This window comes from Athene cunicularia (genome assembly GCF_003259725.1).
Source record: "Athene cunicularia isolate RWA chromosome 1 unlocalized genomic scaffold, athCun1 chr1_part2, whole genome shotgun sequence".
Classification (NCBI taxonomy): domain Eukaryota; kingdom Metazoa; phylum Chordata; class Aves; order Strigiformes; family Strigidae; genus Athene; species Athene cunicularia.
The window spans coordinates 20,355,540-20,382,932 of record NW_020799092.1 but is presented as its reverse complement, the minus strand read 5'-3'; the positions used below and the strand labels follow the sequence as shown (position 1 = coordinate 20,382,932).

At 38.4% G+C, this 27,393-nt stretch overlaps 1 protein-coding gene across 2 annotated transcripts in view; it reads right to left on the bottom strand.

Moving 5' to 3' along the window:
- Window positions 1-20,992, bottom strand: part of CRY1 (cryptochrome circadian regulator 1) — a 32,145-nt gene extending 11,153 nt beyond the window's left edge. The window contains exons 1-4 of one of the 2 annotated variants that reach the window (XM_026865644.1): window positions 20,972-20,992; window positions 5,630-5,738; window positions 1,806-1,948; window positions 258-442 (exon numbers count right to left, since the gene is read on the bottom strand). In XM_026865644.1, the coding sequence (XP_026721445.1) occupies window positions 258-375 (118 nt within the window). In that variant the 5' untranslated portion in view covers window positions 376-442; window positions 1,806-1,948; window positions 5,630-5,738; window positions 20,972-20,992. Of the gene's footprint in view, window positions 1-257; window positions 443-1,805; window positions 1,949-5,629; window positions 5,739-19,558; window positions 19,654-20,971 lie in introns of those variants that run through there. The other variant, XM_026865634.1, reaches the window with a different exon arrangement.
- Window positions 20,993-27,393: the final 6,401 nt, after the last annotated feature.

Sequence of the window (27,393 nt, the reverse complement as noted above, 5' to 3'; positions counted from 1 at the left end):
AAGTGAAATAAAGACTATTAGTAGCTTCAGACTTAGTGTAGTTTGATATGACCTCCCATTTAAGAGAAAACAACTAAAACTTAGAGTTGTTTATCCTTTTTTGTTCCTCTTACAAAAGGATATCATGTCATAATTGGCGTCAGTTTAAAAATTAACCATAAGTAGAACGTCTCCTCATGGTTATTTTAAGTATTATGCTTTCAGTGGTAGATTACATCTTACTTGTTTCACAATGTCAAAGCAACCTCAGAACATACCGAGCTCTTCAAGTGATGGGACACCGTATTTCTCGTCATGGTCATCAGAAACTGGAGTAGTACATTTTTCCATTACTTCTGGGGTTATAGTCTCCACTGGCATCTCCAATGGTTCCATTCTACTAATTAGGGTCTGGAATCGTTTGTAAGTAAGAGGAGGCTGTCCTCCATTTAATTCTATTATTCTGGATTGAAAAAACAGAAAAAAGAGAAAGTATGTATGTCAGAAAATAGTATATAACAATTTTAAATTTTTAAAAATTAAATATACACATCTATACACAGAGAAATATCTTCTTACTTGCCTCTGGCATGTTATATAAAATCACAGATATATACATGGTAATTCAGACAGTTTGAACTTTAGTTTTACCATTCTTTTTTCCCCACCAGGGAGACATATAAATTAACTGTTTATAACCAAGTCAATTATTCTTCATTCCTGGGTTGAATAAAGTCCCTCAAGAACAAGTAACAAATATGAACAGCTCAAGGCAAAGAAAAATACTGATCAGCAAATGAATTCAGCAGATGAATGTATCTTCATGTAGCTATGATCTCTCAAGTCACCTACAAAACTATGCTATTTGCATTAAAAAAAAAAATCTATTTTTCTATTCTTGCATTGAAAACAGTAGACAGCATTACAGCTGTCTTAATATGGGGAAAAATTAAGGTGTAGCTTATATGTAACTACTGTTGTAAAAACACATAGTTTGGATATTTTGCATTGTCACCTGAAATATGACTAAAATCTTGGAAACAGGAAAACTTCAAAGAAATAATTCACAAAGTGGTAGATAGAACCAGCTGTTGATTTTGGGGGGGTGTGTTTGGGTGGGGACAAACGAAAAGGAATTTTCAAACCACTAAATATTTCCTTTTCCCCCCATATGTCTAGCTGCCTCTTATACATCGGCTTGTAACAGAATAAAACAGGCATCTACCACAATAAATTACTCAATGTTAAGAGAAGCCAAGTCATACTTCTGACTAGTCTGCAGATTATGTTTCTATAATAGGAAGCTAATACTAATCCATTTAAATAGACCTGTGGAAAAACATAAACAAGGCATTAAGGCATCACAGGGATATCAAACAATCCCCAATTATTTATAGGATACATAACAGATAGGAAACAGTTTGTAAAAAATAAAGGACGTCCTTCTAACTTGTGTAGAGCAAGTGAAATAAGGACAAAACAATCTAACAAAAACAACTAAGCAACAACAGATCTTATTTGGGAGAAGTTAAAGACATGTTAGGGTAATTTAATTATAAAAGACAAATAATTAAGATGACCACTATTTTCAAAAGAACCCCAAATCAAAACTATACTTCAGATACAGTTATGTAGGATTTTTCTTGGAGTTGCAAAGTTCTGTTCAGTATGTAGTAAAATTTGGATGGATGGATAAAAGAGAAACATAAACCAAATTTGTAGTCTTCCTAACTATAAAGTGTTCTGTATAGGAAGTAGCACACAGTATCTAACCAATTAAATTATTTTTGTTTCCATTTTTAAAATCAGAGGTAATGGTAACTTACTTGTCTAGGTCGTATAATGTATGGGAAATTCGAACGATGACCTCCACTCCAGCTTCACTAGCCAGCTTTTTAATCGCTGCATCTCTTTCCTTTCCAAATGGTTCAGAATCATATTCAATAGACAGTTTTGCAATATTCCATTCCTGCAACACAAACCAAGAATGTGGTCCTTCAGCAACTCAGTTGTTTGATGGAGGGTGAAGGAAAGGAGAATGGGGAGGACAGGGACAAGATGGAATACCAGCTATTACCTGCAGATAGTTGTCAGAGATACACAAAGGCCCAAAATACATTTAGACACCCAGGCTCACAAAAATAAAGTCCAACATTTTGGCATCTAGGTAGGAATTGAGCATTAAAAAAAGCCTCTATCTGTCCCATTACTGTGGGTGCACACAGTAATAGGACAACTTCTAAGCAAATTTTGAAAACTCAGGTCTAACTTTAGGATTCATATACCTTAAGACACAACAAAAGGGAAAGATGACAGAGGCTGTCTTCTGGACATTGATCAGTATCAGTGTTTTGCTCTGCAGAAAACCTTTTCGCATATGCCTGTCAACTTTACTAGCAGAACTGAAGTGGGATGGGGGAGTGGGGGGCAAAATAACCCCTGGCTCCCTCAAACCAAACACCACACATTTGCCTTCCCTTTTCCAAATCCCTGCCCTTCACCCACCAGAACAGATCATCGTCAATTTCAAAAATGAAAAAAAATTAAAATCTGTCTTCTAAATAAAGGTCACCTTCAAGTCTAATATATTTAATGTCACAGATGATGTTACCAAGGCCAATGGTAAGAGGTGGGGGAAAAGAAACAAAGAAAGGGATCAATTAATGGCTAAGGCTTCTCCAACAGCAGGGAATTTGAAAGGTTAAGTCTGCACAGAATGATCCTAGAAAGCCATCCTGTCAATCAAACTCAGAGAAATACCTTTCTAATCCCTCAGAATCTTAAAAAGTTAATTTAAATACATCAGCCTGACTATTTCAGACAACTGGATTTACACCAAAGAAAGAAGGGGCACTCTACGCTGTTCACCTAGGGTGCTGCTTCACTTCTGAACTAGCTCTTTCCTAGATGAAGCCCAAGTACAACCCTGAGGACAGGCTATTGCCAGTAATGCTTGCTCTTTCAAAGACAACTTGGCTCCCTCCATCACTAAGTCTGCCAAGACTGACCCAGGAGGCCCTGAATCCTCAAGCAACCTCCCACACCCTCATACAACATTTATTTTCCATTTCATAATGTAAAACCACTGTCTGACAAGTTGCAGCAGATATTTTTCTCAATCTTTCTTTCCTCTGGCATACTGAAAAGACGACCACAAAAAATGTGTCCAAGAGCCAGAGCCACATCCCCAAGGGAGCCAAGGAACTCTCAGACAAGTGCCACATGATGTGAATACACCCAGATCACATCAGCATGAGCTAGGCACTTCGAATAAACATGGGCACAAATAATTTTGCACATACCACTGGGTGTTTTTAGCAACACTGATGCATTTAAAGAATTAAGAGATTGTTCCAATTCTATTTTCTTTATCAAACAGCTAGAGATACAAAGCAGATCAGGACAAATTGAAGAGAATGAGGCAAAAACCAACCAAAACTTGACTGGTTCAAGTTAACCAACAGATGCCAAGTGGGTGCCTGCTACTAGTGGAAGTTGCATCTCTGCAGTAAAATGGAACCACCATCCTTAAGTTACTTAAAAATCCCAAACAAAAAACAAAAGATCCCAAACAAAAAAACCCAAAGAGTTTTGCAAAGACCTGCAAAGTCCACTGGTAAAAATATTCTGTCTCTATGCACTGTTCCAGAGGCTGACAGCCTACTGCTGCTATCAGCAGCAATGTTAGCTAGCACTGCTGAAAACATGTGACACTGAGTTTAGTGTCTAAGGGAAGCAAAGCTCCTCTGAAGGACTGGAAAGAGGAAAGCAAACAGTCATATATATATATTTTATATATACATATATATATATATACACACACACGCAAATGAAAGCATAAAGATCCCTGAGGCCTCTTACAAGGATAAAGATAGATCAGTGCTCTGCCTTTTGAAGAAACTGTCCTCCAGCCTTTGAAAATGAGAGCCCTACCAAGAAACAGTTGTGACAACATTCATCCCCAGGAAATCCACAGATGTTGGCAACTGTGATAGGGCTCCCAACAAAAGGCTCTACAAAAGTTCCACTGTCTTCTACCATTATTTACTTAAAGATATCTTCTACCAGCTAAAAAACATCTACATGTGTTCTTCAGGGTCAGGATCATCGCTCACCTTTGAGACATTTAATGAGGATGATCTGAAAAGCTTGGCTCAGCGTTAAATGCCCTTCACTGCACTGCAAATGCCTTGATATACAGCTACCACTCTAGCAAAAGAGGCTGTGAGATTAATGGTATGAGATGCATGTTCCAGTTAGTCTTCAACCAAAAGGTGAAGTAGTCTTCAAGAGCTTCAACAATGCCTCTTATTTGTTCAAGAATAGAGGATGTCCTGAAAAGCCCCTCAGTGAACAAATATAAGATAAAGACACTTTTTGGTACTTTAAGCAACCAGAAGACAGACAGATTGTAAATGTTTTTGATTGCTGTACGCTATCTATATGACGTTATATTCATTACCTTCTCAGAACTAAAATTAATATTCTGAAAATGTGGCACTCCAGTGTTGTTAGGCATAGAAAGATCAGCCTAGTAGGAAGATCTGAAACAGGAGCTATCAAAGCAGCCATTAAAGTATTTAAGAAAAATTGTCACAGGTCACTCAAATCCAGAAGGTAACAAACACACACAACAGAAAGATCTTTGCTCCTATTAAAATGCAATCAGACCAAATTTGGCAGGCAGATATAACAAGCTTGAATATTTGGAGGGTTGCAGGCAGCAACTAATGTCACAGTACTGCAGGAAATTCTTCACTGAGGGAAAAATCAAGAAAAGACCAGTCAAAGAATCATCCAGTTAGTATTTCACAACTAAAGCACAAGAAAGAAGACAGAACTGAGTTTTAGTTGAGTTTTCAGCTTGGTGTTGAAGACTTAGGAATAAAAATCTTCAACAGATCATCTCTGAAAAAATAGGTATTTATTTTACTCCCCCAGTCTTGCTCATCTGTGTCACCTCAATACAGTCATTCCTTAAAAACTTTTAAGATCAATCTGCAAAGTGTTCATTTTTACTATCCTATTATAGTATTGTTACATTAAATACATTATCCATGGAAGAGAAATGAATATCAATGATAATCCCTCACAGCTTTAATTTCCTCAGTAATAAGACTCCTTCCCACCAGAGCCTTAAACTTCAACCAGAAATTGCTTTTTACCTGCACTGTGCTTTTACCAAGACTACTACTGGCAAAAAGTTTATTAAATCTCTTTTAATGGCCAAAAAGCAACCACAACAGATATTTGACCTAAATAAAACATTGCTTTTACGGTCAGGCTTTGAACCTGGATTCTTGTGCATGGAATTGTATTTCAGTATATCAAAGGGAACCTGTAAAGGAAAATTTAGTAATATACAGTACATACATTTAACCAAACCATTAGAAATTTGTTCCATTTCTGGAAAGAAAGAAACTAAAAATTATAAAGTCTAAGAGCAACTCACTTAAGTTGGTGATATGCACACTAGAGGGGAAAAACCCAAATCTAACAAAAACCTTAAAGAGAAGCTGCAAGGCCAATTAAGCATTTGCATGGATAACAACTTGTACTGAAGTATACAGTACAAGAAATAGTCCTAGTTGAAATTAGTTTGTCAGTCATATTTTATGGATAGAAATAACAACTGCAAGGTGGCATGTACCTTAAAAACTCTGGGGAAAACATCTGCTGGCTGTCCACGAATAACAAACAAACGTGAATTCAGTTTCCGTAGATTGGCATCAAGATCCTCAAGACACTGAAGCAGGAATCTGAAAGGAATTGTAAAGAAACATTTACTTTGAGGCAAACCAGACAATTTTACAATAGAAAAAGGGAACTAAGAGGAACAATCCATCAAATGTTATCATGCCTTCAGTATTTGGTGTGTATTTTAGTGATGTATGCATGTTGACATCCTAATTACACTTAGCTTATAGTTCAGTAACATACAATATATTCAATAATACATAATTCAGAAAACCATACTACACTGTCATTTAACTTTTCACCTCAATGCTATTCAACTCTGAAATGGACTAAAATGTACTCAAGTCTTAACTGAAACTAGAAGTATCTTGTCACTCTAAAGAAAAAAGCACACCACAGAAAAAACCAACCCCAACAAACAGATAATCAGCTGTTGGCATACTGCTACTAAACTTAATCCAAGACCTCCTTATAACACAGCAGCTTGAATTGTTACTAAAACCAACATACCAGAGGACTACATGGTCATAACTATCACTTTGGTCTTCATTTATAAAAACAGCCCTCTATATAACAAACAGTTCCATACATCTTGGCTGTAACCTCACCTGAATTGTTTAATGAGCAAATCAGCAAATAAGGAGATAAAAAGCAGGTGGGAAGAAACAAGATGCTGCAAATCTGCAAGTCTTCAAGAGAAACCGGTGGTTGAACAAAGGATGTTGAGACAGGTTTGCACGTCCAAAGTTCTATTAGTGGGTACAGTAACTAAAAATAACTCTATTGGTGAAAGTTGTTTGGAGAAAGAAATAAAAACAAAAGGAAGAAGACAAAAAAATGGAAATTCTCCCTTGCGATCAGCCAGAAAGAGATGCTGGAGGTCCCCAGATGACTGCCCTTCCCCTGGACTTCTCTCCAGGGTAACAAGTGGATTCCCCCCCCCCAGTATTTCCTCTTGTAGTTAACAATATAGTTTTCACCAGGAGCTGCCCAAACCCTGTTGGCTGTTGTTAATTACGTGTTGGCACACACCAAAGTGCATGATGATCAGGGCAGCTACTGAGTCAGAGCCTGGAGTCATTAACCTCTATGCATGCATGTACATTATCGGATCCCCTGCCACAAACCAAAGGCTACACCCAAGGGGGGAAAAAAACAGGCAATTCCCACGCTGCAGGGCATTATTCCTGAGAGAGTCTGATGTAATGACACTGTGTGCAGGTGCAAGGCCATGAGGATAACACCCCAGGAGCAACCGCCCAAGAGCGATGCAGGGAAAGCAGCGCCACGGAGGCCTGGAGACACTGCGCCCGCAGCCTGGGTGAGAGGGTGAGGAGAAACACAAAGGCACCGAGCAACCAGGTTTACGAAAATGAAGTTCATAACACGCCTAGGTTTTTAAGAACAAATCCTAAAAAATAGCCAGTTACAATGAAAATGCTACACCTTCTAGGAGGGATACATACATGACTGATGTAAACCTACCATCATCTTTTACATTTTCTACAGATTTAGCAATACATAAGTGATACCTAACTAACATACATTGCCTCCCAACTTTATATGGAAGAAAAAAAAAAATTAGTAATGCTGGCAGGAAAATCCCCTAGCTGCTATTAAATGCCAAAAATGCATGGCTCACTTGACCTGAAAGGGTATAAGAAAGTAAGCAAGTCTGAGAAAAAGCCAGTGTACAAGAATACAACTGCTTGGCAACTTTGCTTCTATGTTTTTAATGACTGGAACAAGCCAAAATGTCTAATTCTCTCACTTTGCTAAATTTTATTTTGAAAAAAGCTCTGGAGTAGTGAGACCATGAAGGATACGCTTGCTCTATCTAAAAAGAAACTTCTGTATGCTCATTTAGTTAGAAACCACACAGGAGTAAATTTAAGAATCAGATGAGAATCCCATATGCTTCTAACAGAGAACTTGGGCCCTATGTTCCCAGGCCAGAGTCACTTCCAGATGGACTTTGAAAAATACAGCTTCATTTTATCATTCACAAATTGCTATGAAGACAAACCGTAGTAGTGTCTGGATGACTATGAAACAGTCCAGGAAAGGTTGGGGATCTTTTTGTTTGGTGGGGTTTTGTTGAGGTTGTGGATTTTTGGTGTGTCTTTTTGTTTCTGTTTGTTTTTTTAACTTCGTATCACAGAATATAGGGAAAGGGTATGAAGACAAATTGGTGGCATAAAATGTTCACAACTATTCAAAGTAAAAATCTGCCTGTCAGGAAACTCTTAGGGTTTTCTCCTGTTTGCATCTCAGTTCCCTCTAATTTCTCATTCTCTTTTCTTCCTACCTGACTAACCACAACATACAACTTCTAGCCTGGACTTGGCACAAAATCCTATTCAAGAAGATTACATACACTGACCCAGTCTCCAATTCACATCCATGATCCCTAAACTTGCCCTTAATACTGTTTAATCTCTATTTTGTTGGTTCCCCAAATCCCCTCTATTATCTCTTAACTATCTCTTACCACACTCCCGCAATCCTTCAATCTCCATAACACTCTTTCACGCATTTAACAAACATAATGGTGTAGACTCAAAATGTTAAATATATGTATGAACAGACCAGTAGAGTGGCCAAGGCAGACACACATTCCCCCTACCTGAACAAAAACATAAAAAACAAAAACCAGCCAAACCACAGTTTGAGTTGCACGACTGTCACTGAAAGCATATTGTTCAAAAACAATAGATTAAATTAAATCCTAGCAACCCTATGATACCTATAGCAACAGCAATGCAAAAGAATATTGCTTTTGACTTTCAGAACACAGATTCAGTTTACAAGTGGTTACTCAGAATAAGCATATTTGAATCTTTCAGTTGGACCAAATGTGTTTTAGCAGAATGTGCTGCAAATAATCACACATCCATTTCATTTTCACCAACTATATTTATGCTATACTACATCTAAAGACATTTTTTTCATTAAAGTGTTAATATTTGTCAAAAAACCTTTACACAGATTTGTCTTGCTCAGTTAAAACTGAGCCTTCTTAAATCACTGATTCTAGATACAACCACTACCAAGAAACTTAGAGTTGAATCAACTACTTGTCATAACCAAAGTTTTCACCCTCTCTTTTTTTAGAGCTTGCAGAAGCAGCACAGCATCTTTACTATGGCTAAACACATGCTAATTGATACCTAGCTTCAGGTATATCCAGATACAAATTACTTTGAATTTAAGGAAGGAAAAAAAAATAAATTCTACCTTTCAGAACTTCTGCCTTCATCTAACACGTTAACATAAGCCTAGGTGAATAGGCCTCCATGAAACCAAATTTTTAAATTGTTCCAGGGAGTTGGTACAATTTCTAATTCTAGCCCTTTCTCTAATTTTGGCATGGCATTGCAATGCGTTGCATTTATCTCCTGTCCTAGCAAATTAATGTTTCATTTATAACACAGGGAGGAGTAATAACATGTCCACAACACGCACACCCCCACACATATTAAGTGCAGTAATAGAAAAATTATAAAATAATAATTCTCAGCATTCAACACTGTCACAGTGAATTATTATGGGATTTAGAAGAGAGGAGTTTTTAAGTTTTCCAAGGTATCATTTTGAGTGGTAACACCTGTTTGCAAGTGAACTAGTTCTGAATTACTCTAACACCATGCATGGGCACTGAACTGCAGCATAAGAATATGCAGGTGTTTTGCTCAGTGCAGACATTTAAGCATAATTCAGAGCAACATTCTAGCACAGACAAGGCAAAATTGTTTTAGCTTTTTCTCTGAAGCAACGCACCAAAATGCTCCTAAACATGTTCCTTTCACAGTATAACACAAATGAAAGTGAATGGTAAATCAGTCTGTAAACTGAAACCAAATATGAAACCTCTGTCTCATAAAAAGTAGTTTTTCAGTATATGAGCTCTTGAGGCAAAGTTTCTTCACAGAAGCTATGAAGTAAGAGCTATTGGGCTTAAACTCCATTATACTTAACCGAAGTGTAGCAATTAGGAGGTATTAAATCTCTCCCTACAGTAACAGATCATGTTTCTAAGTCTGCAAGCTAAAACAACTTCTTCCTCTCAACCTAACAGTCAACAGGAAAGCACTTTCTTTTTTCACTTTGAATGAATATAAAAACTACATGGCATGACTTTATTAAAAAGACACGGAAAGGATGCACGGATATTCTTTATCAGATTAGAGCATCAGCTCAGGTTTCTGCATCTGGTCTTCAACTTCCCTTGGACGAAACAGAGGAAGGAAAAGTTCACCATTAGCTTCACGGTAGCAAACGGTGTGAGGTACATGCATGACTGAGGTGATGGAAGGAGGCAGAAAAGACTTATTGTAACACAGGGAAGATGCCTGTGTAAAGCACACCTGTCTCCAAGCAACATTCTTAGAGGGCATTATACACATTTTACTCAGGGTCATCTAATGATGATACTCAGAATTTTCATGGAAGCTTTTAAAGACCATATTCTTTAAAAGACATGTACCCAAGATCTTAGCTGTTTACTCCAAGAAACTCCACAGTCTTCCCTGCTGCCGATTATGCAAAGTCTGCTTGAGGTCTGAAATCTAAACTAAACATTCTGCCCCCCTGCATCTTAAAAGTGACTGCCAGAAACTGGTTTGCATAATACAGATCATAATTCTAGCTACCATGCAACTGAAAAACTGGTACCATCAAGGCAGAAATTCAAGAAGTTAAATAAGTAATTGTTAACACAGTTAACCATTAACAAAATGAACAAAACTAAGCACTACATCGAGCAGCCTTCCCGAGCCTGCACTATTAATACGATTAAATACTTTCTCCAGCGAAGAAGTCAGAAGGGGTCTGTTAAAAAGGTAGCATTATTTAGGAGAAAACTTGCAAGAAGGATACTCATAGACACACTGTTTAAGGCTACCATTAAATCTTGTTTGGGGTTATTTTTAGGAGTAATAAACACACAGAAATTGTAATCACACAGAACCATCTTTACCAGTATGAAATGAGGATGGTTGCTGGTAACTGAGGGGACTTAAAATGCAATGAATTCTTTCAAGACATCATTCACACCTGAAACTGGTGGTTCTAAGCCATTAAGAATCAAGAAACTTCAGTTTTAGGTTTTTTCGATTAACTGATCCAGATTCTGAATTTAACTGTTAGGCAAGAGAGGAGTGTTAAACTGCAGAGCCAGTACAACACAAAAGAAAGGAATCTAATCAGGCTTCCTCATTCTGAGGAAAACGTTTAAAAAGTTGAGTGAAAAAGAACAGTGCTAAAACTTGTTTCATTCCTAAATTTAATTAATGTTGGTCAACTTCCAGCAATCCATCCCAACTTCTGTTTAATTGATCTTTTTAAATTCCTATCTACCCACTAGTCCTCACACCAAGCTGTTGATTACAATCTCTCCAGTGAAAGAAAAGCACTGTCAAACAAGAGAATCATGTCGTTACGCATATTTGATTGCCACCCTGACATTATCTATCAGAATTACCTTAACCAGCCTAATGTCTGCTTGTTTTATTTTTCCCATGCAATTTTTTGCCAACGTTGCTATCAGATATATATCCTTCATCTTTCAGAGTTTAGTAAACTGGATAAATAAAAAGAAAAAAAAAGTATTGCATCCTGTATAACATCAACCACGTTTTTTTTTATTTCAGTGGGTACAGTTAGCATTAGACTCTGTATTAGTAAGTTATACAACATTTATTCCTCTTCACGGGAAAAGAGAGGGAGAGTGAGCCTTTCTGTCATCCATATCTGCCATTGCCATACATTCAGTTAGGTCATTATGAAAGCCCAGCATCATTTAGGTAAACCTATTCCTCACTATCTTCTACAAGAATCATAAGGTGAATTTCAACTAATACCAAAACAGTGAGGTACTGAACTATCTCAAATTTTATGTACCTATATACAAATACTTATATTTTATCAGAGTGTTTTCCTGTTTGATTGCCACCAACCAGTGTGTCTTAGCGCGAGCAGTATACTCTTATGAAACTCTAAGAAGATTAAGCTCAGACAGGATTTAAGTGTTATGTACACTCCACCGCATCCTTTGGCAGCAAGCCACAGTAGTATTTTCCTATTACCAAATCAAGGTCACAGGGGCATGCCTTATTATATTACATTGTTTCAGCAAATACCACATACAACTTCCATGTCCTAAAAAGGTACACAATAATACATTTCATAGAGGTATTATCCTTTAAGCTTATACACAAGAGCAGGAAAAAGTTCACATTATTCAACTCTAGATACTTAAGTGGCTGTGGGAGCTAACTAATCTCCTGCAGAGTTGCTCTACAGTCAGTGGAGAAAAAACAACTCCTTTAGAGTGCAATTCAGGACTTCAGCATCTTTCATAACTTAGAGCTGATCCACATGCAAAACAAAACCAAACACAGACCATGAAGTGCGTCACTTGGCTTTTTTTTCCTCTAATATTTATTAGTGTGATAATCTTCAAGACAAAGCAGAGCTGTGATGAGGAAGGATGCAAGATACACCCAAGCCCATGTTCATCTGAAATATTCGTAATTCCTGTAAAAGAGGTTCCTAAAAATCAAATTCAACCCGTTGAAAAAGGATGAAAGAAAGGGCTTCAAAGAATAATTGAGAGAAAGCAATGTTTAAAATTTAATCTCTCCAGGATGAGTCCTTTTGGGTGCATCTTCTAAGCAGTAAAGACCATTTCACATGTGGAGTGGGACTAGAACACCAACTACAGCAAGCAATACTGCTCTATTAAGAACAACAAATAATTTTAATCTAACCTATTTTACATAGGACACAAAACAAGCATTTCTTTACATACCATTCCTCATTAATTTCTTTCCAAGTGAACTACTTTTTCAAGGTTAGCATTCCCCGAAGGAAGGAAATAGAAAATCTTTGTCCTATTCAAAAGGCATTCATAACCTCCCAAATAGCAATCTGTATTTGGTTCCTATTTTGTGAGCCATATGTCACAGGAAATTCTGTATTCAACTTCTGTAAAGATCTTGACTTCACATTCAAAAGGCACCTATTATTCATCTAAACTGTTCCCCTGTAACTAGCAACAAACATCTCAAATTACTTGCTTGTTACAAAGGTCAGCTTTCTGGTGAGACAGTCTCACAGCTTCCTAAATCTCTCTCCCAGTGTCTTCCATTCTTTAATGTATATATTTTGTGTTTATTTTTTCCTCGAATCCTCTAATTCCAACCTGATAAATCAAAGTCCTTACTATTTGACTTTAATTCTTTACGCCTACTCTTTCAGAGGGAAACTAGCTGGATCCATAAATGAAAACCCAAGAGTAAAAAAGTGTATTTGCAAGAGGGATAGCTGGGGAAATAGGACCTAGAAGCAAATTACAAAACTAAGTTACTTGAGAGTACAGACATGGTCATATTTAAATAAATTTAAAACTCCTTATTCTCATGTACCCAAGTTCTCCTATTTAAATGAGCAGCTCATAAGGCTTGATGTAATTAAACCAGAGCTGGCCTGCTTTATAAAATAGTTCAGCCACATTATTTTCAGCAATCTAAGATGTCCATAAAACAGCTATGGCTCATTTCAAAAGAGCAAGTGTGATAAAAGCACTATAACAAGATACAGTCTTGCAATCTGATTCTGAAAGACAAATTTTATACTACCCCTCATTTACTTTAATAGACCCTTTTGTTTTTCTTAAAGTGACCTTTTTAGGGTTACAATTACTGATAATAAGATTTCTGCACAGTTTTGTTTCCCAGAAATAAAACACTCTGAAATGAATGTATTTCTCAACTACACTGTATAAATTGCAGGTCCTTAAGGTATAATTTCATCATCTCTGGCTTCCCATATCTGAAAAATCTATTAAACTAATAGGAGAGAACTAAGAATAGAGCTGAAATCTGCTAGCAAACACTGAAATTGTTAGAAAGTTTGGAAAACAGAAGAAAACCCTTAAGCTATTTGCGAAAATCTTAGTTAAAACTGACTGGATTTCATATCTGTGGTGCTCACCTTATTGTGGCGAGATATTCAGCATTATCCTAACTTCACATCGCTATGCTTGTGATTCAAGAATGGCAAAATATTCTGAATTGGTCTTTCAAAACTGACATTAGTAATTTACATCTGAATACAAGGTAAACATGAACAAAACATGTTCAGGTTTTTGAGTAATCATCATGTAGGAAGAATCAACATTTTTTAAAAACATAAAACCCCCCAAATAACTGACACACAGTTTGTTTATTAAGTCACATAAATCCAGAAAATCCAGAAAAATTCCACTTTGTCCCAAACTTTCTTAGTGCATGAGCAGACTAATGGAGGTAATGGTTCACTTTGAGATGGAAGACCTCTACAGCATAAAGTCTAGAGCTGACAAAAAAGATGGACAGAGCTCAGTAATGTCAGTTCTGGTAAACAAAACTGAAATGCAGCTCAAGACATAATAGATAAAAAAATCCAAATAATATTTATCTAAACATGATATTTTCATCTACCACAACTGCAGTTCACTGCAATACTGAAGGTCAGCACCTCACTTGAAGTACTAAATCTTGAAAAGTTACATAGTAAAGTGAACATTCTGATAACTAAAAAGTGATATTCAGTTGTCTCTGCAGAAGCGATAGCAGTTTAGACAAAGGTTTTATGAAGAATGAAACCTTTATTAGAACAACTGTACTTATATATTTTCCTCAGTTTTCCCTGTCTACCCATTCCTTTCAGAAGGTGGGAATGAATTACCAAAATTCACCTCCTGAACATCAGTCATGGATTTATTTTTTATTGACTGTTGAAAGAATAAAAGGTAAGACAACTGTAAAGCATCATCCTACACAGAAACAGTGGGGTTTTGCCAGTTCACTTGTGCCAGGATCAGAATGAATGGCAACCCAGAAGAGGTAGACAGGAACACTGCCAATTTAAAGGGAGGGGAAGACGGGGGGGGGAAAAAAAGGGGTGAGAGGGAGCACCAAGCCCACCTTCTTGAAGGTGAATAAACTGTTGGAGGCAAAGCAGTTAAAATAAGAGCAGCTGAATATTAAGACAAACTAAGAGATACTCCTAAGAAAGAAGTTGGTGGTTTTCTTACACTCCAAAGTTATTTCTGTAGAGAAAAATGATATGGGAACGCTTGTAGGCTCTAACCTCTGGAAACTTAATCACCATTGACAAGTAATTATTGCTATGCAGAACCTTCAAGCAAGAGATATTCCCCACTAGAGGTCAAACTGAAGAAAAACAAACCTGATTTGCTTTAATCCCCATATGTCCAATGTCAAGGGCCAAGACCAAAAGGGAAAAAAAAAAAAAGTGGGGTGGAGGGGAGCAGGGGGAGTTTGCAAAGTCTGCAGTTTTCATTGCTACATGTCTCATAACCTGATCATTTCCTTATACCATTTGTAAGAAGAACATTTCAATATGAATCAACAAAAATAGTTTCCTAAAGTAGGTCGTTGCTGCAGCAACCAGGCGGCTGTTTGGACTACTCCCTGCCACAATGACCTACTTTTCCAGTTATATGTAACCGTTGTAGTAGGAGCTGAATTCCTCCTTCCCTTCAGAGCTGCTCCGAGAGGATTCCCGTACCACGGTCAAACTTTATTGCTAACTGCGACAGAGAAAGGCTTTGAGGAGGTACTAGCAGCAGTTGGTTCTGCTCCTCTGTGTTGTATTTAGACATGCTGGCTACTAAAGGTTAAGTGAAACCTAGTATGTGCTTCAAGTTCAAAAAGTACCAAGCCAACGTTCAAAATTGGAGGAGCTGATAAAAAAATAGAAGGAGAAGGTGTCAAAACAAACAGCAGCTGATGAACAACGTGTCCCCTGCCAAAGTCAACAGCTGGCAGCAAGCTTCAGCACAAACAGGCTGCTTCGGTACTACCATCCAAGCGCAAGCTAATGGACGTAATCCTTTATTACAGGTCTAAATAACATTATATTTGCATAACAGAAAACCCCTCATGAGTGACAGGTAAAGCTAACATGTTTTTAAACCCTTTTTAATACTGCATGGATGGTGGAGCTGAGACATACAAAGGTATCACACAAACCCGGAAAAGTAATGGTGAAAATTACTTAATTTCCTGTTGACTGGTGCTGCTAATGACCATTAACCTTCTGACAAAGGGAAGATCACAAGCACAACTTTTCTTTAAACTATATCTTAACCTCATGAAGAAAATAAAAATTACCTTTGTAGAAATAAGCCTACAAGGCTTCAAGCAATCAGACTGACTTGTGCACGGGTATTTTTTGATCAATTTATGCAAAGCCCAAGTTCAAAAGCTTTCATTCAAGGTAAAATTTTAGAAGGAAGCACAAGAGACTTAACATTTCCAACTGAAAGAGAACTCCTTCCAAACAAAAGGCGCGCTATGCACTACCACATAGTACATCCTAATTAAAACTTCAGTTAACAGAAAAGCTTTTGATAGATATAGCCCATACCACGAAAGAAGAAAAACAGAGCACATGCAGCAAAGCTCTCCAAAGCTTATTTTACCTTAAGCCTTCTTAAAACTTGTAAGTTCAGCAGGAAACATATTGGAATCGATGACAACACGGTACTGTGAGTCGAAAAGTTTTTGAAATTTCTCCCACACTTTTACTTGGAAACAAATAATGTATGAGATAATTACTCCTGCAAATCTCATACTCTTCAAAGAGAACAGCAAGAAAAACCCCACCCTCAAAATTATTTTTAATTTGGCATAGCACTTGACAAGCCATAGAGCAGTAACTGCAAAGGTAGGGTTCTGGAAGAGAGATGGACTAGCACAAGAAAAAAAAAAAAATCATCGAATTATGAAAAAAATCAGAAAGGCAGCTGCTGTAAGAGCAACATCTGATCGCTAGTAACACTTTTTTTTTCAGTTTGAAAGCATGACCTCCAGTGCCAAACATGTAAGCTCCATTGTGCTGTCTCATATGGAAGTAGTAAAGAACGAGTATAACTTTCAGTAAATGCAGCACTGAAGAACTTCTCTTTGGCAAACTAACACAATGTTTCACAGTTGGCACTGAAAAAGAGAGCTTGGTGGAATTATATTTGAAAGAATGAAGAAAGCCAAAATCTAAAATATAAAAATAGCAGGATCCACGTTATCCCCACAAACCCAAGATTTTCTTCATGGTTTAGAAGAAAAACATACTACTGCTGAAATAAAGTACTTCTCACCAGTAAATTTATTGGCAACTAGCTTACAGAAAGAAAATTTCAATCAAATGAAAAAAACCTGCTCAGTGAAGAACACCATCACTATATGATCAAAACTAATCTTTATACAGATCTCTTCCAATTATGAAAGACTTGAGATAAAAGGGGAAAATATACCACAACTGAAGCTGAACTATCAATACCACAGCAATTTATAACTTTTTCCTTTGTCATAAACTGAAGAAACTACACATTAGTAAATGTTTCCATGTCATACCAATTAAAAAGTAACACTGGAGAAAAAAAGTCACTCAAGTCATTCAAAGAAGCATTCAGCAGATTTGGGATATACTGCATAATGGCAGTAAACAGCAAACAGCTACACTGTCTAAAAAGAAACACAGAGCACAGTAAACTAGATCTTACTAAGCCTGTCATCTACTGAAAAATAATGATGGAAAGGCACAGGAATTATCCCTAGGCAATCCAAATAAAACAATTCAGATTACATCCTTTGCTTGATAACCCTCATTAAGACTTGGATAGTTTAAACTTCTTAAGTTCATCAGTAGCAAGACTCATGAAAACAAAGAACAGAACCAAATGCAACCATTCTGAAACCTGGATGGCAAAAATTACTCCATAGAATATTTTACTTTAAATGCATATCCCAGTTTTACAGATATAGAGTCATGCCTCTCCCATGAGAGGGGAATAAGGGGAACAATAAGTAGGCAATTTCTGCTAAAAGCTGTATTGTTCTCTTTTTCTACTTTAAGACTACTAGAAAAGATGGGTTTGTTTATTCTCCAGAATGAAATATCAAGAAGGGGGGGGGGGAAAATCACTTGATGACACAGAATTTACAAACAGAAAATTTCAGCTTGGAGGAAACTCACAAGAAAGGAAAGAAAAATTTTACTCCATTCTTCAATTAATCCCATGTATCAAATAATTAACTAATTTTAATGCCAGCTGCTCTATAAAATGGAGTCTATCAATTTTCTGCACACTCTTCCAGTACTTCAGAACTGCACAGATTGCGAAACTGAGATAAACCTTGCCATGGTGTTCTGTATCTTTATTGCATAGCAAAACTGCAACCATGAAGACCATTATCCTGTTTTACAAGCTATACAAACCATGAAGTAACAAGCAACCTACATGAAGGAGTTACATATTTATTTAGTCATCTTTCTTATGAAAGCTGCCTTCTTTTGATTATTATTTCGCCCCTCTCAGCTGCTGGACAGTTTACTCTTCACCTACAAGGTAAGCAGAATATTGGCACTGGTCTTAAGGAATAAAATAAAATCCACAAGAGCTGAACTCCACAAGTTCCATAATATAAAAAGTAAATCATTTCTAGGTCATGGATGCCACATTTTGGATAGATAACAGAAAAATCCAAGTTTCCTCAGAGAAGTTGTTATTAAGTAGCATGTGCTGTAGATATTTCGTCTCCATCACTGAAGAACCAAAACCAACACGTATTCATATTTCACAATTTCCCCATTTGAACTTAAACAGGTTTTTTTCAATGCTTCAGGCTTTCATTTTGAAAGGATAGGAATTAGTGTTCTGAAAGGTATCAGACTTACAGCACAAGAATTTTACAGCCTTTACTTTGCACGGCTGTGCAAGTCACAAATATACTAACACATTAAAAAAGGAATGCATGTGACCCAACAGGAAAGGAAATGTTTTCCTACAAATCAAGAAACATTGAGATAAAGTCAGTTTCAGAAGCAGGCCCAGAAAATTTCTCTAGTTGCAGGAGGAAGCAATGCATAACACAAAAGCTCAGATGTACATGACACCACATTAGACTTAGAGGACACATCCTGACCAATGTTCAACTGGAAGAAATCCTTTTCATTTCTGATAATCTGAACAGGTTCCATCCTATTGGAAAGAACTTGTTGCATTAGCACTTTTCAAAGAAATTATGAGCAACGGTTTAACACAAATTTAAATCTGAAACCCAGAATATTATCAAATTCTTATTTCCTACACAGGTTTACCAATACAGACTTCCAGGCTTTTCAAGCACTAATGCAATTTAAACAAACAAAAAAAATAATCAAAGTATAGAATTTAAGAAAATTATGCATATTTTCAGAAACTGTTCACTGCAGCTTAGCTACAGCCTAAACTAATACTAACAAAACCCATTTGTTAATTTTTATTATCTCTCCGTTAGTCATTGGTATGCTCTCAGAGTCATAACTGTTCCAAAAGTACAGATACACACGTAGGTTTTTGGCATAGCTGTCTCCATTTACACACTTGAAACAGAACATTGCAATTATTGACCTGCTTTTCTCAGTCATTTCTGGTCAATCCTTCACCTCCACTAAAAGTTTATTCCTGTGTAAAGAAACATTTACACACACAGAACTCCAGAGCAATGAAAGCAAATGCTTAATGGTGACCTGAAAAATACATGGAGGCTTTGGGGTTAGAAGAACATCGCAATTACAGTTCACCTGTTGACCTAGATTGCAAAGAACTTGAAAGCCAGAAGTATACAGAAGCACATAAACTAACCTTGCACGCAAGTTCTGAAAAATTTAAGACGTATTGCACCAAAATATCATTAAGTTCTTACCCCAGTAATCAAATCCAGTCCTTTCCTAGAGGTAACCAGAGACACAACTATTAAACCTGCTAAAATGTGATATGTAAGTTACTAAGCCTATAAAACATAAAGCCACATACTCCCACACTACTTACACAACCAGTTCATGCTCAAGATGACTTTTGCCTTTTTAGGTCACTATGGGAAGGTCACAAAATTCCCTAAAGCAGGGTTTCTCTCAATATACAAATTAATATATCAGACACTTTAGTGTGACTTCTACACTGAAAAAATGGCCGACTTCACCAGCAGCTTGACCTTCCTCCTATCGTGGCTTATATAACTAACCTGAAAACCTGACAGGCACTGAGAGAGTATGGAAAAGAATCACTGCCCTTGAAAATAAATGCTTCTAACACTGTAGATAAACTGTCAGAAACCAAAAAGTTCAGGTGGTACAATGATAAACAGCTTTTTCTGCAATACTTGCATAAGGAAATATGTTTGAAGAGCAACTTTCACTGGGAGGAACAAAGACATTTCATAAACTGGAAAAAACCCCAACTGTATTCTTGATTGCCTAAAAAAAAATCTGCATTCGCATTTGTCACAGATGGTGTCTGTTGGGGTTCATCACCCTCTCCTTTTATGACCAGAGGAGGTAACATCACAAGTTGCAGACAGATTACCTTCCCTGATCTAGTAAAGAATGTGATCTATTGATACTTAGGCAAAATAAAATAATAGACTTCTGGTCCCAAGAGTAGGAAGACTGGAATAATCCTAGAGTTGTTTAAAGACTGCATTTGTCCCTTGATACTCAAGTCCACATGCTACTCTTACTTATCAGTAACACTCTACCCAGATCTTCTCTTGAAATCCTCAAACCTGGAGACTAGTGATGTATAAAACCAGGTCTCTAAAACCTCAAAAGTTTTTAACCTGAGTAATTAGCTTCCTCCAAGATCAATCTTGCAGTCAAAAAGCAAATTGCATCAACGCTTGCTGGAATTTTTCTGGACTACAATAACTGTTTCTTGGAAAAAACAACTTATTGAACAGTTTGTATAAAATTGGATTTGCAGCACCATCTGCTCTCTCCAGACCAACCCGTGCAGACTTCTTGTCCAATTTAATAACAGTTACACTGCAGAATCTGGCAATACAAGACCATTCACCAAAATAAGCAAATAAACATAGTGTAATTCCTCAACTGGTAGGGTTATTTCTCACATTGTGACAGTTTGGCGAAAAAATAAATCAGGCCTTTCCCCTAAGACAGTAAAAAGGACAATACCTATTTTCAACAATGTAAGTCCAAAGGGTGTCAACAAATGGCAAGCCACATAAGAAACCAATAATCAACCTTACAAAAAATACCCAGTTGGTTACTACACACATGAGCAATGCAAGCCACAGTTATATGGCCATTTTAATCTGCCTTAAATTTATACTGCCACTGAAAGAAATAGTACCTGCCCTTCCCACTCGCCTCTTCACTACCACTACCGTGACCTTTGCTGGCACAACCTACCACAGAGCTAATCCCACCAAAACTCGTAACTAACCTCTTTCAGACAGATTGATGAGCTAACCTGGTTCACCACAGGTCTGTGTGCTATCACAAGAGGGTGGAACCACCCCTTTAATCAGCACTGCAGGATTAAAACTATGAGAACATACGTCAGTGTGGTTCAGTGACGTACTTTGTAAATCATAGGGTATATCATATAACAATGAATTATAGAGGGAATCGCTGAACTGTGGGTACTTTTGGGGTACACAGGGCTTTCTGTGAAAGTGGACAGGTGGGCAGCCTAGGTGTGTGACACTGGAGGGTTTCTCCAATCTAACCACAGAACTCCCATCTGAACACACAGCTTCTGAAAGCAAGTTATAGCTCTTCGATAACAGATTTTGAAATTTACAGATTAATCACCCTCAATTTAGTGAGATGGTTGGACAAAGTGCTCCAAGTTGAGCACTGAACTACAGTTGAAGCCACTAATTAAAAGGCATGACTGGTTGTATTGGGTTTGCATGTCATGGTTTTGGTAGCAGAGGGTCTCTCCAGGGTGGCTTCTGTGAGAAACTGCTAGAAGCTTCCCCTATGTCCAACAGAGCCAGTGTCAGCCTGCTCCAAAACAGACTCACTGCTGACCAAGGCCAAGGCCATCAGTGATGGTGGCAGCACCTCTGACAGCACATTTAAGAAGGGGGGGAAAAAAAAAAAAAAAACACAAAAAAACAAACAAACAACTGTGCAAAACCAGCAGCAGCCAGAAGAGTGAGAATATATGAGTGAAATACCTCTGCAGACACCGGGGTCAGTGAAGGAGGAGAGGGAGGAGGTACTCCAGGATCAGATTCCTCTGCAGCCTGTGGGGCAGCCCCTGGTGAGGCAGCTGTGCCCTGCACCCATGGAGGTGAACAGTGGGGCAGATGCCCACTTGCAGCCTGTGTGGGACCCAACACCAGAGCAGGCAGATGTGCCCAAAGGAGGCTGTGACCCCATGGGAAGCCTGTGCCAGAGCAGGCTCCTGGCACGACTTGTAGACCTGTGAAGAGAGGAGCCCATGCTGGAGCAGATTTGCTGGCAGGACTTGGGAGCCCGTGGAAGGGACCCACACTGAAGCAGTCTGTTCCTGAAGGGCTGCACCCTGTGAGGGACCCACGCTGGAGCAGTTCATGAAGACCTGCAGCCTGTGGGAAGGCCTCATGTTGGAGAAGTTCAAGGAGGACCGTCTCCCATGGGAGGGACTCCATGCCAGAGCAGGGGAAGAATGTGAGGATTCCTCCCCCTGAGAAGGAAGAAGCAGCAGAGACAATGTGTGATGAACTGACCGCAACCTCCATCCCCTGTCCTCCCATGCAGCTGAGAGCAGCTGAGCCCAGGAAGAAGAGAGGGGTGGGGGGAAGGTGTTCTAAGATTGGGTTTTATATCTCATCACTCTGCTGTGATTTGACTGGTAATAAATTAACTTCTTTTCCCAAGTTGAGTGTGGTTTGCACATTACAGTAATTGGTGAATGATGTTTCCCTGTCTTATCTCGACCCACAAGCTTTTTGATATTTATATTTTCTCTCCCCTGTCCTGCTGAGGAGGGCAGTGATAGAGCAGCTTTGGTGGGCACCTGGCATCTGGACAGGATAAACCCACCACAGCAGTATGTCTAGAACACAGCACAGGAATACTTTAAGTTCCCTTGCAGACACCCTAGCTATAGCAGTGGTGTTCAGCACAGGCTACCCACCCTGTAAAAGAAACCCCAAAGCAGCTACAGAATACAGAGAAAACTAATGTTACTCCTAAACCTAATGTATGTCTAGCTTTGTATATGAAAAACAAGAGCATTGTCTCTACATTTTAGATGACTGGCTTGATGTTAAATATTTCACAAATCAAACACATTTTCACCCTAAGTGCTACACCATGAAAACAAACTTAAAGGGATGTTTTTAGCAGGGAAGTCATAATTATTTTGGTGCACTCCTTTTTATATACCAAGCATGTCACCAAAATTAACAAAATATAATACACAAATTTTGCCTGCCTGAATTACAGAAATAATATTTAAAACTAAAATCATTCATAGACCAACTCTATTGAACTTTTTTCACTAATGCCACATTCAACAAACAGGTCTCTATAGGACAAATAATTACATACCTAACCAAAAGACAACCATATCCTGGCTGCATCAAGAGCAGTGTGGCCAGCAGGTTGAGGGAGGGGATTCTCCCCCTCTACTCCGCTCTTGTGAGACCCCACCTGCAATGCTGTGTCCAGCTCTGGGGCCCCCAACATCAGAATGACATGGACCTGCTCGAGCGGGTCCAGAAGAAGGACATGAAGATGATCAGGGGCTGGAGCACCTCCCATGTGAGGACAGGCTGAGAGAGCTGGGGTTGTTCAAGCCTGGAGAAGAGAAGGCTCCAGGGGAACCTCATAGTGACCTTCCAGTACTTAAAGGGGCTGCAGGAAAGCTGGGGAGGGACTCTGTCAGGGAGTGTAGGGATAGGATAAGCAGTACCAGTTTTAAACTGAAAGAGGGTAGATTTAGAGTAGATGTAAGGAAGAAATTCTTCCCTGTGAGGGTGGTGAGGCCCTGGCACAGGTTGTCCAAGGAGGCTGTGGCTGTCCCCTCCCTGGCAGTGTTCAAGGCCAGGTTGGACGGGGCTTTGGGCAACCTGGGCTAGTAGAAGGTGTCCCTGCCCATGGCAGGGGGGATGGAACTAGATGGTCTTCAAGGCTCCTTCCAACCCAAACCATTCTGTGATTCTATGATAACCTTAACCTATAAGGGTATTTTCAAAGCCAGATGCACAGAATAGCAAAATTTAACAAATGCTATAGAAGCATGTCTAAGCATTAATTTTTTAAAACAAGCTCCCATTTCCACGAACTGGAATTCCACGATTGCCCTGGAAAATTAAACTTTTTTTTTTTTTCTCAAGCTTTTAATTTTTAATTTGCTTTGGGGTAGCGTTAAAAACCGATATATTGCACCTTTTCTCTTAAATCAATCTGACGTAACAGCAGCTAACTTTACAGGATGTTCAACACATCAATATTCTCACAAAATACACTAGATACACAAAACAAATTTCATTACTCTTATTTTAAAAGCAAAAGTTGTTCTCTTCAGGAATGATCAAAAAAAGAAATACAAGGGTTGGCAAGATTAGAGCATCTTTTTATGGTAAATTGCTGCCTGTCAGTCTTAACTAGCATATCAAAAACATACATAAACACTCAAAAAGACAAACTAAAAAAGTAAATTATTACCCAGAGTAAATTCTTATGCAGCAACTAAGTGAATGTTTGCATTTCTTTTTAGGTATTGTGATCAATTGCCGCTCTGCACTAAAACCAGGGCTAAATGAAACCCTGCCCTAAGTGATATTGCTAAACATGAGATCCCATTCTCTTTAATATGGAAAAGTCTGTGAGCACATACAAACACATTTTTTTGTAAGTAGGTAATGGTTACTTGGAGTACGTAAATTACATTCTTTGTCTACTCTGTTGACACAGTTAGATGCAGGCTAATTCTGGTGCCAAAAGTTTAAGGGCAATTGACAAAACTTTGAGAGTGTTAGAGTGGTTTTCCATTTAGCATCTCCCTCCATCACTTCTCCATCACCTTTTACTACACCAAATAACCTCTCTCTGGAAAGCCTTCATCTGCGAACAACACTGGAAAACTTGTAGGAAAAGCATGTCTCGATGGAAGCACATCTTGATCTATTTGACAGCTTGAAAAAAAGGAACAATAAAAGAAAGAGAACGAACCATTAAAAAAAAGAAGTGGAGTTGAGGAAGTCTTTGGCATTTTTTACGTAGCATTCATGATTTCAGAACAGGTAGGCTGAATGCCAGGAGAAAGGAGGTCAGTAAGACCATGTGACTGCTTAGTAATTAGACTTGCTCAATAGTGCAATTACATAAAAATACTAGTTCATGAGTGTTCCATGACTGCTTAAAGAAAAGTGTTCATCAGAAAGCACCTAGGTATTAAAGGCTGCTATTTGCCAGATCTAACGCACACTTTTTAAAAATTAACCATAACTGGTAACTCTGCAGCAGGACAGTAAGAGTTCTAACAAGAAACTAAACCCCATGGTTTCTTGTATTCTTGCACCATTTTTCCTCATATCCATTGTGTTAGTCATACTTTGAACTCTGAGTGACAAGAGTTCTGCTCAGGGTATTAGGACCAGAAACTCACCAGAACATAAAGTCTCAGTGTCAATCAACTCAAACTAAGAAAGGACCACTGCAAATTCATACCAGAAGATTAAATCTGACTCATGTTCCAAATACTGAAGGGCTTCTGCTCCTAATCTCAAAAAAATATTTCTGACTAATTCAACACCCCACTCCACAGGCACGTAAGCAAGGATCTTGCTTACGGCCAAGTGACCAAGGAGATAAAATGCTTGACTATTAAGACAAGTGCCAAATAAGACTGGCAAACCAAAAAACTGCATCATAAGTCTTGCATATGCATACTGTGAATGTGTGCGTTACTAGTGGTTAAAAATAGTTCATTAAAATGACTGGAACCTGGAATGGATTCATTCCAAACTAGTAACTGTTCATTTAAATAAAAGTTTATTGAGAACACTAATGAACATACAGCTGTAGCAACCAGTTATTCTATAAAGTTACTGTACTTTTAAACTTGAGAAAACCCAAAGATCTCATAAAACTGGGCTATGAAGACAGTGAGATTTCCTACTCAAATCCATTCGAAGGATGTGCCTTGAGGGTATTTGAGTCCCAAGAGACTGTTTGCAGTGCTTTGGACAGAGGAGTTGTAATGTACCCTTCTGGGAGAACTTCATGGGGGGAAGGAGAGAAGCACACAAAAACAAAGGTCTAGAAGAAAAATGTTCCTCTTCATTAAATAAACAAACTCACAGCATCGAAAACTCAGCCCCTCTAACCAGCAACTGAAAAAACCCCACCGTTTCCTTCAAATGCAAAATGTAGCACAGGGACTAGTTGCCTTTCAGAACACCGAGAATCCTGTTAAAGTAAACCAACCAGCAAATACATCACACACAACTGTACTCAAGGACTGTATTAGCTAACAATCATATTAAACAGTCATTGAAAAAAACCAGGGCAGCAGCACTGCAGACATGAACTTCCTTTTGCTAGAATCAAAGTTCACATTTGTCTATCATTCACCAGCTCAGAGAATATAACTGAAAGTGTTTTAGCATTTCAAGTGTAAGACACTTTAGTTCGACTGTAAGACACATTAGAAACCTAATTATTATTAAGACATGTGATTTCCACTTAGACTTCTGCCAATCACCTGCATTCTTTTAAAACTTTAGTCATTCATGCTTCATCCATAAAACTAAGACCTGGGAGCTTTCTTTATGAAGTCAGGATTTGTTATTCAAAAAAACCTTTTCCCCTTCAAAACAAACAAAAAAACCTCAAAAGCCTCTATAAAAGATAAAGGTACATCATGAATCTCAGACAAGGGAAGTATCTAACAATTATTAATCTTAAGTGGTATGAACGTTATTTTTGTCAGTGAAAATGGAATAACCATCAAGTTAAAGTTCACAGAAAGCATTTTTAGTATTTCTGTCTTCTGAAAACGAGAAATAGGATAAGGAAAACACTTCAGAATTTGAAAAAATCAACTCCAAATGTAAGTTACCTCGCTAGTAAAGTATTTAATGACTTGGGATAGAAATTATTAGAGCTGAAAAAAATAATCCTTGGAGAGACGTAAACGGAACTGAAACGCAAAGTATCTCAACTTTGTCATTCTTCTATGACATGGTGTTAAGCCAATTTTCATTGTGCCTGTTCCATAATTAGGCAACTCTTCTCAGCATCATAGGCTGGACAGGCTAAGCTCATGAGCATCTCAAGTTCCTGACACTGAATGGACAGATGATAGAAGAACTCCACTACATTAACAACCCTTTTAAAAGCGTAGTAACTTTCAGATCCCTAGTGATATTTTAACTAATCTCACAAGATAAGTACGCACAGATGTCCCATTAACCTCTGCCTCATCATGGCACACATTTAGCAAGGAAGCGTAAGTCACAACTCCACAATGAAGTTCATTTTTGTGTTGGGTATAAACCACACCTGGCTTGAAAGTGCAGGAATAGATCTGCATGCTCTAGAAAGGGACACTACATACCCTCCCGCGCAGGAATGCTACTCTGAGGATTTACTTTTGAACCAAGCAAGCAGCTCGACAGATATTTTTCCCCAGAATGGCTTCACCCTGTGGCGGCACGGGGCTCCTGGCTACCCAGAGGCGTTGAGGTGAAGCAATCCCTCCGGGCTGCTCCTCCCGGGGCTCGCAGCCCGGCAGCAGCCCCGCTCCGGGCTCCAGCGCGGGCGAGCACTGAACCGCCGCCCCCGGCAGCGGGAATAAACCTTCCCCCACACCGCGCTCCCCTTCCCCGGGAAAGCACGGCTCCCCGGCTCCGCCAGAGGCTT